Raw genomic sequence first — 21,093 nt, forward strand, 5'->3', positions numbered from 1 at the left:
ATAACACACCTCCAAATAGAATAGACTGACTAACCACTTACATGGAGATAAAAGTTGCACCGATTCCAAATTCAATGTGTTAGAGAACAGATCAGAAAAAATAAAATAAAATTGTGCTGTATATGAACAAAGTTACATTGACTCCTAGAATAATTTAGGTTGGAAAAGATCCTTAAGATCATAAAATCCAACTATAAGCCATGACAACCTAGAAAATTTATTTTCCAAAATCCTTCCCAAAGCTAAACTGCACTTTTATTCAGGTTCAAGCAAGAATGTCCATGCACCCCAAAAAGTTGAATCTCTTTGAAAGAGAACTGTACATTTTCTCAGTTGTGTCCCCACTTAGAGGCCATTGGTTCACAACATGACAGTCTCAGAGAACATTCTTTGCAAATGAAACTGTACTAAAAGATTCCTTCCACCAAGCCCATGAGACCTGTTTCCAGCTGGCTCTAAATAAAAAGTTCTAAAGCACAGTGTGAGCAAACTCCTCAGCAAAAACTGGTTCACAAATCGACTCATACCACACTTATTAATGTAGACCACAGCCTACAGTCACTGGCTCTCAGAAATAATTCTATCTCAGAACCTCTCCCTCCCAGCCCTTCTATTAACAGTCAAGACACAATCAACACAACACAGCATATGCTGGACCCAACTGATCTGCTTTTGGCAGACTCTGGATCAAAAGCAGGGGCACTATGCTTTGAAAACCCAAACACACACAAGACTAATTAATAGAGACTCACCAACTCACTTCTCAGCACTGCTCCTTACACTTACTTGCTCCTTACTGCCTGGGTAGGGGGGAAGAGATCAGTCATGTACCTCCAAAGGAGTTTCAAAACTGCTGCTGCTCTCTCTTAATAAAGCCAGAGTGACTAAAGACTTATCACCATCTAATTTATAGCTAATTATCTGTAGATTTCTATACAGAAACACATTTCCAGGCAGTTTCATACCCTGGTCAGTGTTACTTGCATTCTATAAGCAGATCTGTCACCCTACCACCAGACTATTGGAGTAATTTCTAACATAGCTTAAGGAGGATGAATTTTATAAAGAGTTAAAAAAAGCCAACAGACTACCTACACATTACAGGTATAACAGAAAATTCTTGGCAACCACACATGAGCTGTATTAAGGCAGAGAACAGAACAGGGTGTCAGAATGGCCCTTCAGCCTGAATAAAACTATGAATGCTGAAGAAATGGAATGATGGGAGAGCAGGTAAGGAGCAAACTTGAAAAAAAGCTGTTGTGCCTAAGACACCAGAAGAGATTAAAGCTTCACTATCGAGGTACTGCACAGCAACTATTCACTGTCAATGTCAACAAGTAAGGATAGTTTTAAAACATTTTCATGGCAATTTGAAGCTAAGCAAGAACAACAAAACAGCAAATTTGATGGTGCAGTTTTTAAATACCCTTGTCAGTAAATCCAGGTGCTCTGCACCCAACAAAATGACTACTAAGACTGAGAAATGGGAAAAATGGAAGTTTGGTTACTCACAAGAATTTAACACAAAGTTGACAATTCTAATAATAAATTCTAAAGCAATCTGTCTATTTTATGAAAAATTATGCATATCAGATTCTGCAGTTTATTTTGCGCATCAGCCCTTTCAGGTTATAACAGCAAGTTAACAGCAAAGATCTCTCTTAAAGTGCGAGTACAATCCTCAGTAGTATAATACGAGGCAGCCTTCATACTGTGTTCATACAAGCATACTCAGTTTAACTACAGCACAGCATATTACACTCAACCTTAACAAAAAGTAACAGTAGCTTGGTCACATAAATATTTGCATAAATACCACCTTTTTAATGTAAGCATTCTACTGTGTGTGATATCTTTAGAGTTTTGAAACTTGTGTGGATAATCTAGAAACAAGGCTTCCTTGAAACACATTCAAGTTTTCCTTCTATTTTATTATTTTATTCAATAGCACCTTTAAATGGAACATCATAAACCAGTAAAGAAGTGTCCACTCTTTGCAACTAGAAAGTAGTTGAATTACACACCAGCTTCTTTTTCCTCTCTGGGCACTAAACAGAAGTAGTTTAAGCACTGCATTAGGAAAGGTCTAACTAGCCATAAATAGAAACACAATTGAAAAGCTAAGTCAATGAATATTACACTAGATTTGAAAACACCTTAGTATTCTAGAAAAGTTGCAAGTATGCCACAAGGAGTTAATTTTCTCTCAGCTTTAACATCAAGCAGCATTAAATATTCTGCTGTCTAGAACATCAGGCTTTAGTAATAGATCCCTTATCTGAAAAATACAGAACAGTAATGGGCACAGCCTAATGAACAGTCTATTAACCCTAAATAAAGGTCAATTGATCTACAAATTTTATCACAGACAGACTTCTAGAGTGGAAATTGCTGTGAAAGATGAGTATCTATGCTAAAGAGCACCTGTTTTACAGGGCTATTACCTTGTCCAGGTCTTGGGGTTGCAGATGTTCCAGCAGATGGTAGCTCAGTCTCCTGCCAATTAATTATAAATAACATTATCTGAATGCTCAGCTCCATAGTACCTTTCATATAACATCAGTATCAATAACAAGACTCACCTTTCCACTTGATTCTGGATCAAACCTTTCAAGGATTAGTTTAGCAGTCTTGTATGTTTCCTTTTCCATTACTTCCTCAAGCTGGAAACAAAAAGGTTCCACACATCAGTAGAGAATTTTTCAAAGTATTTCTCCCCCACCATAGCACCACAGCCTCCCATTTACAAGCATCTTATTAATGTTACCAAAAGGTGAGGCTCATCCAATGAACCAGTAGCATTTTCAGATACCTGCAGATTTGCTGTATTCAATGGAAAATAAATTTTGCTTCCAAAAAGAGTTTCTGAACTCTAATGGACTACTTGTACTTAACAGCTTTATTGCAAGGAAACACCAAATATTGCTAATTGTTTACATATAATGAGGAGAATAATTACAAGCACCAACTTCAATAATGGAATGTGCAAAAATCTATCAGCCATCATTATTGGAAGTTATTAGACATGACAAGCAAATGACAGGCAATTCCTTAGATTTATTTCCTCATAGCACTTAATGCTATTAATTTAAGGAAGGTCGTTAGCCAAGTGCTTTACAGAATAAAGTCCCTGTGCCAATTAACTGCTGTCAGCATCGATTTTAGATTATTTATTAGCAGAAGCAATTAGCTTGCTGCAAATGCTGTGAAAACTCACTAACTAGAGAACAGCCATGGAATTTGCTCAAATGACTTTAAAGGCTAGATCTACATCTTTACAGCAATTCAAACTGCTTTTCAGAAAAAGGAACACGTTAAGAATTTAAATAAAAAAATTTACTGAGAACTATGCATACTTTAGGGAGTGTAATTAAAGCACTTCATTATTACAGCATTTTATTTACAATGCACTCAAGTGGCTTTATTGCTAATACACAGGCTTAATTAAAAAAAGTAATCACTAGTAAAGTATCATTTTAGTGGTTAACAGCCAACATCAGAAGCATCTTAACTTTAAAAGTGAGATAGTTGAAGTTATGACAAATACCTAATATGTATAGAAATTATAATACATTTTACAGTATCTTAAGCAGACCTTTCTAGATATGCTGACTAATGGCCATGTTCAGCTAAAAGTGGGGGCTTTGTTTGTTCTGAAGTTTGCTGTTGGCATAAACTGCAAAACTGAAAAGGTCAGTGGTCAAAAAATTAAATTCTCTCAAACTCATTTATCACTGCTAAAATAACAAATGGTGCAGGTTAACATGAATTTTATGCCATTATTTAGCTAGTGAGAAACTAAAGTTTCAGCCATTCTGCATATACAGTCTGTGGAGGAGTTTTACATTTTGACAGACCTCAGGATTACAAATAGACCTCAGAAGCTAAATAAAAATTCACTCCATTTAATGGCTACTGTGTATTCATTTAACACTCACTCCTCCACACATTTCTTGACGTTTGAGGCAAGGAATACTTTCCAGGCTGTTAATTAAGGACTGTTGAAACAAAAGGGAGTGAAGAAGGAAGTAAAAATCAATTTCCTAAACTTGTATTTCAGCATCACTTTGGAGTTAACCCACTAACTTCATAAAACAAATGCCACACAGTGCAATAAGAGCAGAATTAATGGCCTAATAGGAAAAATAAAGTACTTATTGCTTATAAAAGTAAAAATCGTAAGACAGATTTTTATATAAAGGGGTAAGGCTAGTGAGGTGAAGCTGCAAAGCAGGGAAGCATTAACAGTCAGTGCTAATATCTGGCCAGCAAATCAAAATTTAAAAAACCCAAATCACTTCACATCAATGAACATAAAATGCATGCAGTTGTCTGTATAGCCAAAAAGAGAAATAACCTTCTGCAGGACAAAGTGACCTTTCGGGGAGAGAAAAACCAGAATGCTCCACCATCACTCGACACTTTCTTTATCTAAAGCACTTCCTGCCACAGCAGTATTAGACAGTATCATAGCTATTTGTGGATACATAAGTTTTGCAAATACAGTAACATTATTTTGAAACATAATTCAACTCTCACCACAAGATTCAGATGTCGAAGTTATCCTTCACATTACACAGTTATTGGATAATTCAACGAGTTACTCTTCATATTTTGAAATTCATATATAGCTTTAAAATTCTAGTAAAGCTGAATCTGAACAAGAATTCAATATCACAACTGACTCTTTACAAATTTCTTGAAAATATATAGAAATTGTCAGGATTTCTATAAGCATAGCCACATTTCTCATGCTTTCACTTATAGAATATACTCTTCTAAAGTAAATTGCATTTTGGCTGACAATACCAAATAAAGAACCAAAAAAGTCCAAGTTTACTTACTGTGAGCAAATTAGTGTAATTACTAGAAGAAAGTAAGAGCCTGTGTAAAATTTAAATACTACTTCTATGTTTGCATAGCAGAGGAAAACTGCTTGTGTGCCAACACAGGAAGCTCACTGATGAATGTAAACCAACACACTGACTTCTGGAACATTCACCATCCTGAAGCATAATCTGGGAAGGGTTAACTTAACACCGAGCACTGGCTCACTAACATAGCAAATTGCTCAACACCTCTTCCTCTTTTTCTGTAATACAGTCTTCTCTGAGACCCAAAACTTTTCCTATAAAACCATTTTCTGCTTTCTGCCAAGGGCTAACTTGTAGTCTATCCTTATCAATAAAATTATAATACTGAGCAACCAGAATTACAAGTGAACTCTCTAAGAAAGTTAATACCAGCCTAATCATGAATTTCTCATGGAATTAATCAGATATTAAAAAAGAAGTATGGAATCACATTCTCTTCACATGAGCAACTGTATCAATGAACTCCTTCCCAACAGGCAACCAAACAGAATTCCTTTGGGAACAACATCAGTTGACTAAATTGAAAAGTAATACAAGTAATGTATTTTAAGCTTCTTGTAAATGCAATTTAGCAACCACAGACTTAAGTATTGGTGTGGTGCCAACCACTCATTATTCACCATACTACTATGTGAGTTCATGAACTGAGAATTACTTGGTATTTCAAATCCAACTACAAAGAGGTCTTTCTTTATGTTCACACAAAGCCATGACACTCATTCCAGTCCACCATTTAAGATATAACAGTACACATAACAGAAGTTTCATTAAAATCCAAAATAAATCATTTAAGTCACAGTAATCAAGTGTACTCTGAACAGATCCATGCCAACATTAAAACCACCAAAGTAACTGCTTTGCGTGAATGCTACATGAAAGAAATAATTCATTTGACCCATCGTCAGTAAATATGATTTTTAACTGTATTTTGAGTTTCCAACTGCATGTTTGCAGTACTCTAGCATATACCAGGTAGACAAAATGGAGCTTATACAACAACCAACTCCTCGCAGTGTTTTTATCACATATGAAAGTTATCAAAATATCAAAGGTTGTCTACACCTAGAATGCTGAAGACAAAGTTGATTAAAGAGTAATTACTTTAAGTAGCAGAACTCATATGCTGAATTTTCTTTCCCATTACTAACATAACTCCAAGACAGCCTTGAAATCAGACTAGTTGGGGGCTTTTTCCTAGATTAACAAATGCAACTTTCTAAACTCTTACCTGAAATGGCTAGGAAGTCTGTCAAAGTCTAATATTACACTTAGCCTACTATTCAGAGTAGCTGAGCAAGCTTCAGCAAAGTTTAATTCTAAAATTAGCAAGGTAATTACTACACTAGCTTCACGACTTTGTCCTCAGGCTAAGAATTATCCTATCTTTAAGACTGCTGTTCCAGGTAAACTCTCCACTAATTCCCCATGGTATCAGCTTGATACATGTCCTACGCCCTTGCTTTAATATGCTTAACCCTCTGAACTTGCTCATCTACCCATGTTCAGGCTTAAGGGCTGACATCCTCATTAACTGAGAAACTCTGAGGCCAAAAATCACAGCTAAAGAGTCACAAACACAACCACAGTATCCCTTATGATCAAGGAGGGAAACAAAGTTGTATCTTGAAGTAGTGCCTTAATTACAGCTAATTAACTTAATCCCTACCCCTAACTCATAACTCAACAAGCTTTAAAGTATTCACTAGGAAAAAAATATAAGACAGTCAGTTCTGTGAGAAATAAGTATTACACAAACTTTAAGTCAAAGTACAGGATAGACAATACTAATGGTAATTTCCAGATGAAGCATCTGTATTTGTCAAGTATTTTACCCACATGAGTATCCACATGACTATCACCAAAGCCAGAACATAAATTAAGCAGAAATTAATTTCTATTGAGCAGTCACTGCAAACCCACAAGGACATTTTAGCCAATGAGGAGCTTACACCATTTATAGGTAAGCCCTGTAACAGCCTTATATCCCTTCAGCATGCAAGTAATGTCTGTAGGGAAAAGGTGGGCCACATGACAGTAAAACACAAGTACTGTAACATTTTTCAAAAGGACAATTGTCTTCAGTATAAGATTGATCCAGCAATTAGGTAGCTGAGCTCCAACAAAGTGAAAAAGCACAGCTGTTTCAACAGGATCTGTGCCTAGGCAACAATTTGCATTACAAATAAACAGGAAACACATAATTTACTTACCCTAGATACTTTGAGGACCACAATGTAAATTTCTTAGTAACTAATCCTATTTGCAAACTTAGCAGCAAATCAGAATTCAACAGGGGAAAAAAAAAACCTCTCCCTCCCCATTATTTCACTTGATTTTTGTTTTGTTTTACTCAAAAGTAGGTTACTCATAGCCAAAGGCACTCCTTAGGAAGTTAATAAAACAAAACAAAATCAAATCTGAGTATTATCAAAACAAAATTTTAAAGAATGCAATTTTAACAGTGTTTTTATCTAAAACATGAATTATATTCTGTCTTGTTACCTGCATCCCCTTCCAGCTCATTTCAACATATTCTGTATCGTGTATAATTATCTAATTTTAATGCTTAATTGAATATCTTAAATTATGATGAACCTCCTGAGTCCATCTTCTGAGTAAAAAATACCAACACTGCACTGATTCAAGAAGTTGCAGTAAGTCCTCTGTTTCTGGTTCCTTGCTAGGAACCAGGCACCCACAAGACCACGTGATAATCACAGACTGTGAAAAATATCTGAGTTATATGTTACTGGACTTCCCAGAACTCAGTTTCACTAATCCTATTTAGAAGTTTGTCTTTAATGATTAAAGTTTGACTTGCATATATACTAATGGCAATTTATACTTCCAGATTTAAATTCCCCGTAGTTACACTATAATTTCATTATTGTTTACAAAGTATTTGTGCAGTTGCTTCATTTTTAACTACTCCTGGTTCTTCTACAGTATGCTGGTTTGATGTTTTGCATATGCAAAATACACATTTAGGTTTTTCCTGACTAATCTTTTATTCAATGCCTTTATTCTTAATTGCTTCTCACGTACAAAAATTCAGCATTACTAGTTCTTCTACAATAAAGATTTTCATGATTACAGAAAACTAAACTTAAACTGAAATGAAGACTTTACATTTAAGATTCCAAAAACTCTTTTGTTCTCCACTGCGCTTTTTCGGCTTCAAGAACTTTTCCTTGAACGCTACCAAATGACAATGTTAATTGGAAACATTAACTAATTTCAGTTAAGCAGTTTTCATAAAATAAACGTAACAATGCAGTTGTCATGCTCATTTGTTTCTTTCCCAGAAAATGTAAGCCTCTCAAACCCCTTTGTATCACTACTACAACCAAAGGACACATCCATTTAAATACTAGCAAATCTTCTACACCAAAGGACAATGACATCAGTAGGTTACAGGTTATCTTTTCTACATCTACATTTCAGAAGTGGTAAAACACAGATCATGACATAATACCAGACTCTTATGCAACTCATTTTTGGTACCTTTGTTGTGGGTTTTCTATTAATTTAGCTACCATGGCAAAATCCAGAAGGTATGAGGTGAACACTTTGGGCAACTCATTAATAACAAAGCCTCATAATACAATTTTTGGAGTTTTTGGAGGGAGGAGGAGTTGCTTTGGTGGGGTAGGGTTGGGGGGGCTGAGAGTGTTAGGGTTGTGGTGGCTTTTAAGTTTTGCCTTACAAGGCAGCTGAAGCCAACCATGTGAGAAAACAGCAAGCTTCCTTATGGAATTATTAAACAGAGAGGAAACAGCTTTCAGTGTTACAAACTTTGCAAAGAGGGCAAGTTATCCAAGACTTGGAACCTTTTCCATCCTAAATTTGTCTAAGATTAAATGTTGATCAAGTTTGGTGCAAATATGTGGCATACACCAGTTTTAGTGGACCATAGCAACCATTTTTTCTTGACATTTTACTTACTATTTTTTTCTTTTGAGATTTTAAATCTTCCAGCGCATCATCTAAAAGAAGAATATTATACATTAGTTTTCAAATATAAATTAAGATAATTTTAGCACACTCTAAACATTGACTTCGCCTTGTGAAATGAGGAAAAATTATGCACTGACCACTACCAACTCTACACATCAGTAAACTTTGTATAAAATAACTAGAGATTTTATGTGAAAATAAATCACTTAAAATGCTGAAATCACTTATAAATTATAGCCCACTGTTATCACTTTACAGTTATAACTATTAAAAAATTTTATGTACCATTTCCTCATTAAGCAAACCAATTCTAGCCAGTGCCCTGCTTTGACCTACATTAAAACTGGTAAAACAATGGACCAAATACATTTAATCTCATGAGTCAAAATACAGAAAAAAGCTTGAGGTCTAAGCATTAATATATCTGAGCACCAGATTTACTGGGTTCAGTATTTCCACATAAACCTCTTAACACATACTAGTTTCAAATGCCAGGTCAATTCCAAGCTTCAAAGCTCAATCTATTTCCCCCTTTCTATACATTCAGACTACAGCAAAACCCCCCAGTTTTGTAAGAACAGCTACCAGAAGGTCATTCTACTACTAAATGTTAAGAAACTGTTACAACAAGTAGGCACAGCACCTAACCTCTCTAAGAGGAAGAAGAAAGACCAAATGCATGTGGGATTTTCCTGGAAGTCAGTGTTTGGAGCTTGACACTCAAGGAAAACTCACTGTAATGAACCATCACCTAATGCAGAAGATACTCTCTCAACAAATTAGCTTTCTACTACCATCATTCACAGCAAGAAGATTGTAACAATAAGCTGTACAACTTTTTACCCCTTCTCAGCTCTATTGAACACCAGCAGTTTACCTATTTTTACCCATTTTTTTAGATTTCAAAGAAAGGAAAAGCTTCATACAACTATAAGACAAAACCAAAACCAACCAAACTAAATACACTTTTTTTTGTACCTTTATTTATTTATAAGTAAGTATCCTATACCATTTAAATTTACTTCAGGAAAACTGTTACTTAAAATTAAGGGAACAAATAATTACTAGCAGAATGCAGAAAATCCATTTTGATCAAATAAACCTCTTATTAAATGTCCACAATACTGAAACTGGCATGCACATATCCAAAAGGTTATTTTTTATGCGATAAAAGGGTAACTACAACTATCCGTATTTGTTAATAGGACATGAAAACAAGACCGTATTTAATACTAGGCTGGAGCACAGAAGCTGGACAATTCCAGAAAGTGTGCATCTTCAAATTAGTAAGGTTCCTTTCAATAAATTTTACATTTATATTAGAACGCAATCTCACATGTTGCTCCACACAGATTAACATCTTGAAATGTACTGCAATGCAGTGTGGTATCACAAAGCCAAATAAACAGCAGACTACAGCCAACTGTTAATGGCTGGTTACTCAAGAAACTGAAATTGCTTTTGCTACAGAAATGCCTAGAACATCTTCAGGCATAGCCTTCCATGAAGCAATGCAATCATTTTAAAGTGTGGGTGTTTCTTTCTGATCACTGTACCTCCTGTATTCAACAAGAACCTCATGAAACACCTGCCCCTTCTAATGTAGCCAAATGGCAATTACTGCAAAGTACTCTCAAGAAACTAATATATCTCATCTTAATTAAACCTACAGAAAAAAAAAGAATTCATACTAGAGAAGTCAATACCTGCAATATACCTCATTTCTTTTCTCCACGCTTTGGGACAGATCAGCCTAAACCTCCCTTAACAGTTGTTTGCCTGACCAGTCCTAAAAACTGAAATTCTATCATTTCTCTGCATCGCCTTTCCTGGAGTCTAGCTAAAAATTTTCTTCATTCACAGCATCATTCCCAAATCTGGTGTATACTGGTTATCCAGCACAGGGCTTTGTTGTATTAAATAACCACCTCCAGTGTCTCAGTATGTTATACTAACTTATCCCAGAATAAAAACTTAGTTTTGAGCAACTTGGTTGACAGTTTGCTCTCTCAGCTACACTTTCTCCTGCTTTACTGCTTCAACTCTACAGCCGATTTTTCTTTTTCAAACATAGGACTTTTATCTCTGAGCTAAAACACTTCATTTTTATCCAGTCTCTGGAACCACACAAAAATAATCCCTTTTGGCATGTTCTATCATCTACTAAACCCTTTAAACACAGGTTCAACAAAAGCACTAGACTTGCCTCTATGCTCAAAACAGCAATAAAGACATTTAAGCAAAATAGAAAAACATACTTTTTTTTCCTATTCAGCCATGAAATGCAAATCATTCATTTCACCTTAGAAATGAATCACACAGCACCATGGAATATATGGACAATTTTATTTCTACATAAAAATGTATGTTCTGCACTTGCATATCAAATACAAACATTAAGTTTAAGAAAAATTCTAAAAGTGATGTTTAACTTGTAAGCTGTCACAAATTAAATACATCATGCTGTTCTGCAAGTCATAAAACACAGTGCAACATTGAGGTTTTCCTGTATTATTGCTCACATCACCATGAGATATTGTTACAGGCTGGACTGCTTTCAAGCAAAGTCTCAAATGAATTCTAACTACTGCAGACAAGTGCCACAGATGCTGTTTTTAAATAGCATGCAGATTCATTCTAATGCAAAATTTAACAACTTTTTATATATATTTGAACACCTCCATTACTTTTTGGTTTTGTTACACGACTTCCAATTTTCCTTAGCTCTTAAAAAAAGCAGAAAAACACCTGCTTACACCTTTCCCACTCAGGAAAACGTAAGTATGCTTTGGAGAACTTGAGAGAGAAAAGCTATCTTGACAAATAAATTAGACACATCAGCTATAAATCTCTTCCCTTTTGTATAAGGATAACAGATTAAGACTGCTGGAATACTTGCGAGATGCAAGTATCAAGGGAACTACTACTATTGTTTATATTTCCTTTCCCCGTGCTCCCACTTCTACACCATATTTTATTCCATTACACTTTTGACACATGCAAAGACAGGAGAAAGTTAGCACAATTTTATAAATGAAGTGGAAGGTCAAGCAGTTTCCTTCCTGTTCTTTCATGAATTATGTGGTAGAAAAAAAGTTCAGCTCATACTACCCAGCATCAACTAAAAGGCTACTCTTGTCCTCCTGGAAGCCAAATGATCAAAGCATTTCCATTATCATAGCAAGCATCATTCTCAACTAGCTACATATTAAAAAAGCAAACAAACAAACACCACAAGGAGAAAGTACTTACTATTCCTTTCTGTCCGTTTGGAAAAGAAAAAAATGAGCAGTGTTCTTATACACCAGATTCTTTAGAAGACAAAGAAGAATTATATTAATTAAAATATATTACAGCAAACATTTCTGAAATCATTTAGCAAACAGAATACTTACCAGATGAGATTTTATTTTGCAAATACAAAGGACAGAAAACTTCAAACAGTATTTATATAAAAACTAAAAATTAAATCAGCATCTTGTCAACAAGACATCAACATTGCTCTAAATAAAATCGTATTTTCTACTACAATTGTTACTTAAGGCAGAAATACTAAGGCAGCAGCAGCAACATCATCACTTGCTAAAAAATGTTCAGCTGAAAATTACTTAGTCATCACTTCTTATTTGATACTTTCATAATGTATTTTTTCCAAAAAAAGAAACTTACCAGTTAAGGCCCAAAATTAAGGCCCCAGAGATTTGTGGGAAGAATTCTAATACCAACGAAAACCATGAGATACAGCTATTGTATAAATGTTCTCCCAAGCAGAATTAACTGACCTGAGTCCTAGTGATTTTAGAGCTCTAAGTCTACTCAGTTTCTGTAGGGTTTCAGCTGACTTAGCTGGAGCAGTTTATGTCAAGATAAACTGATCTATGACCATTTTACATTTGAAAGGTCTCTCTGCAATCATCAGGACTTCATTTGTTTTAAAGCTTAGAATTGCTTATAAGTATTAAGCCAATACATTTCCTGGTAAGTTATTCAGTCTAAGCCAAGGGGCAAACCTCATACATCAAGCTATTCCAAGCATCTTATTTAAAGCCCTCCTAATGTTAATTAAATAATAGAGCCTAAATTAGCAATGTTTCATCTAAGAAAAAAAAACAATCATAAAGGCTAGAAAGGTTATCTGACTAACAACATGCATAAGAAAGCACGCAAAAGGCTCTAAGATTTCAAATAGTTTTGACTTAATTCATAAGAACATTGTCTGTATTTATATAATGGTTGCCCAATTAAAAATGTCCTCACACATTAACAACACAACCCAAATTAGGCAAGTTAGATGATGCAACTGGAATCTGAGAGCAACCTATCCAAGGTAGGAAAAACAAAGAAGTTTAACTATTTCATGTTCAAAGGTGTGCTAAAATAACTGATCTAAGAATACAGGTTGATTTATCTGCTTACACAACACAAAACGTGTCTTCATAAACTACCAGAAGAAATAAGTGTTTACAGGGTTTAAATTGCCTTAAATATCTTGTTACACAGGCAAAAGCATTACTTCTTTTTTAATGTATGCCTTAGAGTCTTCTGCCTAAAGCTGTATTCTAAATATGGTAGGACACCATGAAATAAAAAAGCATTTCCACTTTAAGAAATCCAAGATGAAAATTTAATAGCAGACCATTTCAGACCAATTTTATCAAAAAAAAAAAAAAAAAAAACAAAAAAAAAAAAAACCAAAAAAAAACCCAAAAAAAACCAAACCAAAACCCACCATATTTCAGTGAAAATCAGAACACTCAAATTAAAACTAATTCAAATAAAAATCAGTTCAAGAAGAGCACCCTTCTAAAATGCTAACATATTTTTTCAACTGTTCCAGTATCTCAGCATACATTTAAAATTAATGAAGTTATATTCCTAAAACTTAACTTGCTCCACCAACATCAGTAACTTGCTGAGACCCTGAGGGACTGACCTAAGGCAGAAATAAGTTGGTGACTGACTGCAAGCTGGAAAAGGCAGACATACTCCAGTTTGATTAGGGCTGAAAAATCTCTAGAGCTATTACTGGGTGGCACCAGGCATTCAGCATGGAGTCACCTCTTGACCGAGAACAAAGACAAGCTGGCAGCTGCTTGCCACTCATATCTGCCAAAAAAAAGCTGAAGAGGAATAGCTTAAAGGAAAAAAATCTGATAAACAGTTGCAAGTCATAAGAGAACAACAATCTAAGTCCTAGTAAGCTGATATCTAAGTCAGAGTTTTACAGAGAGCCATCCTGAGAAAAACAAGCAGAATTGGAAGACAAACTAGAGAATTGAAGTCCAACATGTAAATTCAAACCACAGCACTAGAAGCCATCACCTTCAATAATAAAATTTCTACACTAATTCTAACACATCTATGCAAAAGGAGGCAGGTAATACTTCCTCTTTTACAAGCTTCTCTATCAGCATGAGCAAGCCTCACACACTAACAACAAAGACTTCAAAATGCTTGTCCTTAAGAACAAAATTAATTCATATTACTGCCAAAGATTAATTTGAGCTCTAATTTCTATATTAATCCTTTCCAGTCAAGATACTGCTGCCCATGTATCTTCTCCACAGGAACCCACAACAGCAGAGTATCAGTATATTATGCATAACAAAGTACGACATACAAAAAGCATCTTCAGGTTGGGGGTTTTCTGCATGTTATGCTGACCCACACTCATCAAACTTGCAAGGCCTTAAATATTTACTTTTGACTCTGCCTTTCAAGTCTAAAGCTAAGGCACCTATAAGCCATGCTTTCACACAAAGGTGCTGTACAAATACAGAAGTACTCATGATCATTTCAGCAAATTAGCAAATGCACTGTGTTCCCCGCCGGTAGGAAAGATGCTCAGCAGGCTGCTTTCACCTCCCTGATGGTCTGGAACAGCAAAGCAGCTGTTCAGTGAGGTGGAAGCCCATTTTATTACTTTTAGAAAAGTAGATTTCTTGGAAAACAAAAGCCACTCATCAGGATAAGCAGCCAATCAGCTCAGTGGAACAAAAATGTAGGCAATACTTCCTCCAGTTCACATACGATGAAGTCTGCATACCTTCTTGCTGAACAAAACAGTCAATGATTTTCCAGAAAAACAGCTAATTGTGTAAAACTGGTCTTCAATACACTTAGGGTGACGACCTTTCAAGTCAATTCTGTGTTAATAGCCACCTAACACATGAAAGTAAGTTTTTCCATTCATTTTTGTATTTTTCCCAGGCTTTATACACTACATTTTACGTGCAGGTGACATGCCTTTGGTTGCTTCCATATAGTAATGTTACTTTTCAAATTGCAGTAAAAATAAAACCCAAGATAATGCTCTTGTGCTTATACATTACAGCTGTTCAGATACAGCTCTCTAGCCCCAGTATAATTTGGACAAACCAAGTAACTTTAGATGCTATTATCTTTTGATGACAAGACTTTGTTCTATACTAAACCCAGACCCATGAGAGACATTCCCCTCAAAGAAAGTGTCTGCCTAACTACTTGAATTTATTTTAGAAGAAAAAATTCAGCAAGTTATGACATCTCAAGGATTGTCAAAGAAAACCCAAACCCCTGCTGAGATGTATTTTCCATCTCCTTTTATCAAAGAGACAGCAGTTACAAAATAAAAAGGCATATTTACTTACATCAATGGAAATGCAAAAAATGGAAGTGTCATTGTCAGCCTTGCTGTCCATTCGTCAGGAAGACACCACAAATATACAATTAAGCAAGTAATAAGGTAAAGAAGTGAGGAGTAGAGAAGAAGCCTTCCAACCCATAGTTTCTGTAGCCTCTGATTTTTTTCTCTAAATTCTTCTAATGTCTGTATTTCCTGCAAATAAACAGGGTTCAGCCTTTTTAGTGAAATTAGTAGGTAGTTTTACTAAGCTGCCTTGAACTGTTTCCTAAAATCAGCCCTATCACTTTGGTACTTGATTAGAAAAGTCAAGCACCTTTTTGATAAATGACACTACTAAGGTTATGATATGGGCCACTTGCACCTTATTAGCAATCAGTAAGAAAAGTCAAAAATCAGCACTTTTCCACATTTGTAATGCATTAGTATATTTGGGACAAGTGAAAAATACCAGTATCTTATGAATGGCAGTCTTCACAATCACATAAGTCACTACTAACCATACTCAGCATTCTAAATCTTTCATCAGGTACCTGTGGAATTTTAAATGCCTCTAACACTTTTTACTAACATGGGGAATTGCTGAAACCTCTCCATCACCTCACTTGTTTTCCTTTCAGTGCTTTCCTCACATTAAAAGTGAAATCCTAAACATCTGTATGATGCTTCCAGCATATTAGTAAGTGATGGAGCAATGCTCTGCTATGTGAACCATTTTGACTGGATTTTAAGTGACAACAGAAGTACTCGCACTTTCATTAAAAGGAAAACAAAAATATCAGCAGCATATTTCAAAACAGTTAATTTCCCCACAGAGTACAGACATCTGTCACAAATGCTGGTGAAAAATCACAATGGATTACTGAACAATCTATCCAGTTATTCTGCCCCTGACTTTACTTACCACCACTACAGTTACAACTTCTACATATAAAAGCATACATTGAAGCTTTTCTAATCAACCTGATGAATGGAACTTTGCATTAGTGACATTTTCCATTACATGGGACTTTAACCATTAGTTATAACTGAATTGTGTAATCAAGGCAGCTTAATATTCATTCCCATTTCAGGCTCTCTAAATAAATACTTGCCCTGTAGTTTCTCACTATCTATTATACAGTATTGGTATTTTATAAATGACTAAACAATAAGGGGAAAAAAGATAATTCCTCTGAAATGCAGAATCTCTACTACTGGAATAATTACCAAATAATTTAAAATTTCATTAGAGTATTTTACCTAATATGAGAGAAATACATGGACAGCAAAAATGAGGCATATTTCTAAACAAAAATCAAACAAAGCACCAAAAAGCAAACACATACCTTATCTATTTTTTCTAACACTTCTACAGTGGAAGGTTTTGCCTGCTTACAAGGGAAAGAACAAAGATATTAATCTCACTTTTAAAAACTCAGTATTTGGAGGATTACTGTACATTAACAGTTTCCTAACAAAAAGACATATTCATAATAGATTAATAAATTATCTATTTTACATAAAGGTAAGAAGTTTTCCTACTTTAATAGTGACAAATAGAAGGGACCATAATGAATCACTATTTTACAGCTGGCATTATTCTTAACAGAAGGCTCCTCTCCTACATCACAAAAAATGAAAACCTATAATGCATCTACAGCAATAATGAATGCATGGGTGGAAAGTAAAACAAGAACAGAGTTGATGAGTGGAAGAAATAGGCAAAACACAGAGCATATAGAGAGGAAGCCCTAACCTGAGTACTCCAGCTTTTTCTTACTATTCTTTCCATATAAGGACACATAGTATAAATAAATCATAAGCAACTGCAAGTAAGTGTTGCCATCTCCAATAAAATTCCTCATAGGAGCAACTGGAAATCCACCTTCTAGGAATCTTTCCTAATTTCTGAGAATTATCAAGCCACAATCTTTCCCCACCCTTCACACCACAAATTCAAAAAGCATAGCTCACAGTGAATCACCCTTGAAAGTGAGTTTCTACTATACAAAACTGACATTCCACCTAAGTTTCACCTGTAAAGGAGTTTTGTATGGAAGGCTCTGAAGCCAACTGCTAATAAGCAAAGGCAATTCTAGACTCAAACAACTCACACCTGCCAGGAGAGTAGTCAAAAACCTCATGCCCCTTCTTCCTCATAAACTCAGCACACCACTCAAGAACATACAAAGCAGTAAAAGCAGGTAAGAAGACAGACTTGTACAGGACTAAGAAGCTACCAAACTTTGTTAAAACAGACAGAAATGTATTCTGCACATATTCATTTTTACCTAGGTCACCAACTTCTCAAGTCACAGATGCTGCAGTCTCTATCCTAATGATGCACCACAAAAGTATTTAGATTTACAGAAAGAGTTAAAACTCTATTTTTCTAAGTTAACCAAGCCAGTGACAGACTGGTACTACAGAGGAAATAAAGGACAACAGCAGAGTTTCACAGCTTACTGATTTAGCAAAGAATGCTTTTAGTCATGATACCTCACTACTGGACTTTTAAGGGACATACAGGAAAAGTTTAGCACTAACATTCAGCCAGCATTAACAGCCAACATGTCCTAGTCTTCTAGAGTAAAGATTACTACATTGTTACACAATGTTACTTACCCTCCACCTTGAAATTAATCCACCCATCTTCTGTTCTGGACAAATGTTGGCAGAGCTATCAATCTTCTACAAGAATTCACAGCTAGAAATAAAGTATTAAGCACTTAGGAGCAATCTAACGACATAATCAAAGACTCTCAAATTCATTCCAACATCTTAAGAAATCAAAATATTGCATAAAGCCATAGTCTTGCTATCTACCTACGTGTTATTTTTAAATCCAGTTTTCTGATTCATAGGCCATCTTGTAAGTCAGTTGATCAGCTCAGATGTGGCCAAAGTCATTTTTATTTTGGAAATACTTAACCAGAAGGGAGTCCCAAAAACACAGGCACAAAGTAACTGCGAAAAGAGACACCAAAATGCTCCAGCAGAAAAACAATTATAAAAACTTAGTACTGGGCAAGATTATTCAAGATACTGATTTCCAGTTGTTTCCTCTGCTTCCCATAAGCATAACTCAGTGTTCCTTTTCAGCTGTCACTCTAGGCATTCAGCATTAACATCCTTCTGTTCATGAGAAAGCTTCTCAAATAAATCTACTTCCTTTTTATGCTCTCATCAGTAAGAATACACATGATAGCACTATTTTCTTTTGTATGCTCAGTTTTAAGTTCAAATAACCAGTTTCAAAGATTTCATCTGCTATACAAAAGCACTACATTGGCAGGTCTTCTCTGCACATCAAATTACACTAAAACAGTTCCAAAGCCGCAAAAGCAGCTCACCTCACCCTACAAACCTGGAACCCATGAACAACACTAATTTGATGATCTGGGTCTAAGTTCCTGAACTAAAATTGTAGCAACTTTCCATCAGAAGGTAGTTGAATCAAGGGACTTTGAACTTTCGGATGGCAGAATTTCTCTCCAGTCATTTAATTTACAAGTTTTTTATCTGTTGAACGAAAAAATAATCAGTTCAAAACAACCCTGACAGTAAACTAATACTCAATCCCAACCAGGGCTCAAACCTTTTTCATTCTGGAATGAAACACCAACACTTATTAAAACAAAGCACTGATCTAGCTAGACAGAATAATAATATGTAAGTGATTATTATCTCATTTATTAAGTTTCCTTTGGCCAAAAATGGAAAGGTATATTTCAATCCAAATTTGTTTTCAAATTGTCTGAGGCTGTTAGAACAAGTTAATATGTATAGGATATGCACTGCTCACTAGCACAAACACTACTGTAGTCTGGTAACCTCATCATCTTTTAAGAAAGCCAAGGACTTCAGAACTATAGGCCCTATTGGTTTCAGAAGTCAATCCTTAAAGATAAGGAAATCCATACTGGAAATGCCATGAAAATTAAGCTGGAACAGATGGGCCAATTAGCTCTGCTGCTGCCAAATTAGTACCACAAAGGGGTGAGATATGGAAAAAGCAATTACCCCTTGGACTCGAACAAATTCTCAAAATAATCACTACTGCAGCAACTCACCTCAGTAAAACAGCAGTCTTTTTTTTTTTTTTTTCCAAACCCAATCCAACACCAAGAATTTTACACACCTGTGACTTTGCAGATACAGGTAAGTTTTTGCATGGCAGGTATTGCAGTAGATCTGTGCATACACTTTCTTCCCAGATATTTCTACAGAGATAGATGGCTTTCATAGTGTTTTGCAATCAAGATACTATGTCAAATAGCCAATTGAGAAGTCTGTAAAGCTAGCACAAAGCTCGCAAATCTAGCTTGCTTTCCTAGCACTGCCACTGCTGTTAGGGGTGGACATAGAGAGACACAGAGATGCTCACACAGCCTTTGTGTGTGCCATTTTCCTTCAAACCATAGTTTGAGAACCTCTCCACTAGAAGTGTTAAAGGATCTTTTGGGAATAGGTCATCCATGAGCTATTGGTGACACTGACTTATATCAATAACACATTCACAGAGCTATTGCTACGCAAGTTTTTTTAAATATCTGGCAAATGCTCAGAAGAGAAACAGGTCTGGCAAGTGTCACTTACACATGTGATTTTACAGGAGCTATGATGACGACAGGCTTTACAGATGCTGCTCTGCAAGTCTATAATACTACCAAAACCCTTCCCCAAAGAGGTATTAAAGGATTAGGGCCACTAGATTCACATTTGCAGTTTAGTCACTGAATCCTCAGTGAGGAGATGGAGAATCTTCTATGATTTCCTTTTTCCCCTCTCTTCTTTTTGACATGACAACACAACTTGTCTTCAACTGCTTCAAACTCTCCTCCTTCCTCGCCACTCCACATACCCACCACTAATATCCTGCTATTCATGGCAAGAGATCTTCCATATGTTCTGCCTTCCCATTCCCTAACCAACGAATTATTGCATAGCACTTTTCCCTTCTGAAGGCTGCATTCTAGCACAGAGCTGTGCATGCCACTGACTAAGCAGTAGTGCAGTTGAACTTATTTCCACGTCCATTATCACAGATTCAATACACAAGTAAGACAGCTGCAACATGTCCTAGGCTTAAAACAGACAACAGAATCGTTAAAAACACTGAACAGAGAATCTTAAGAAAACACTACTACCAATTTTGTTACCTGACTCACTCAAGAAAAAAATAGATAGCAGCTCTTCTACTTCCAAAACATGTACATTATTTATTTAAAAGCAGAAGTGCCAGACTAAGAGACCAGAGCAGAAAAAGCTTCTCTTTTGAAAGAGGCATAAATCCACGAAGTCATCCACACCCATCCACCCAGGTGGAGAAAATAGCTTCATGATCTCATTACACTTTTATCAACTCAGTCTCAAATTTCTTCAGGCTTGTTAATGTTTTAAAGGTTAGAAGTTCTCCAAAAACTCAGTCTCCTAAATAAATTTCAATAACTGACATGCTGAAATTCAAGACTGAGAAACATCAAGGGAAGACATATTAAAAGAAAAAAAAAGAAGTTAGCAACTCATAATCAAGGCCTTGCATACAGACATACAGAGCTCTCCCTTAAAGGAATGGGCAATGCTTTTTAAATGGGTGCTTCTTGCAAACTTAGTGACTTCACTTTATGTCAATATTTTTTAGATATTTACCAT

The 21,093-nt window shown here is 35.6% G+C and overlaps 1 protein-coding gene across 4 annotated transcripts in view; it reads right to left on the reverse strand.

Annotated features, from left to right (window-relative positions):
• The window catches only part of LOC121673546 (endoplasmic reticulum junction formation protein lunapark-like), a 46,931-nt gene extending 28,786 nt beyond the window's left edge, over positions 1-18,145 (reverse strand). For 3 of the 4 annotated variants that reach the window (XR_006019233.1, XR_006019234.1, XM_042046914.1), the window contains exons 1-7: positions 18,064-18,145; positions 16,785-16,829; positions 15,464-15,651; positions 12,087-12,145; positions 8,823-8,863; positions 2,586-2,666; positions 2,448-2,499 (exon numbers count right to left, since the gene is read on the reverse strand). Coding sequence is in view for 2 of the 4 variants with exons in the window: in XM_042046914.1 (XP_041902848.1) it covers positions 2,448-2,499; positions 2,586-2,666; positions 8,823-8,863; positions 12,087-12,145; positions 15,464-15,651; positions 16,785-16,829; positions 18,064-18,090 (493 nt within the window). In the remaining 2 variants the exon portion in view is untranslated. The remainder of the gene's footprint in view (positions 1-2,447; positions 2,500-2,585; positions 2,667-8,822; positions 8,864-12,086; positions 12,146-15,463; positions 15,652-16,784; positions 16,830-18,063) is intronic. The other variant, XM_042046915.1, reaches the window with a different exon arrangement.
• Positions 18,146-21,093: the final 2,948 nt, after the last annotated feature.

Source organism: Corvus kubaryi, unplaced genomic scaffold, assembly GCF_017639235.1.
Source record: "Corvus kubaryi isolate FWS band 111438036 unplaced genomic scaffold, C.kubaryi_AGA036_p1.0 65485, whole genome shotgun sequence".
NCBI lineage: Eukaryota > Metazoa > Chordata > Aves > Passeriformes > Corvidae > Corvus > Corvus kubaryi.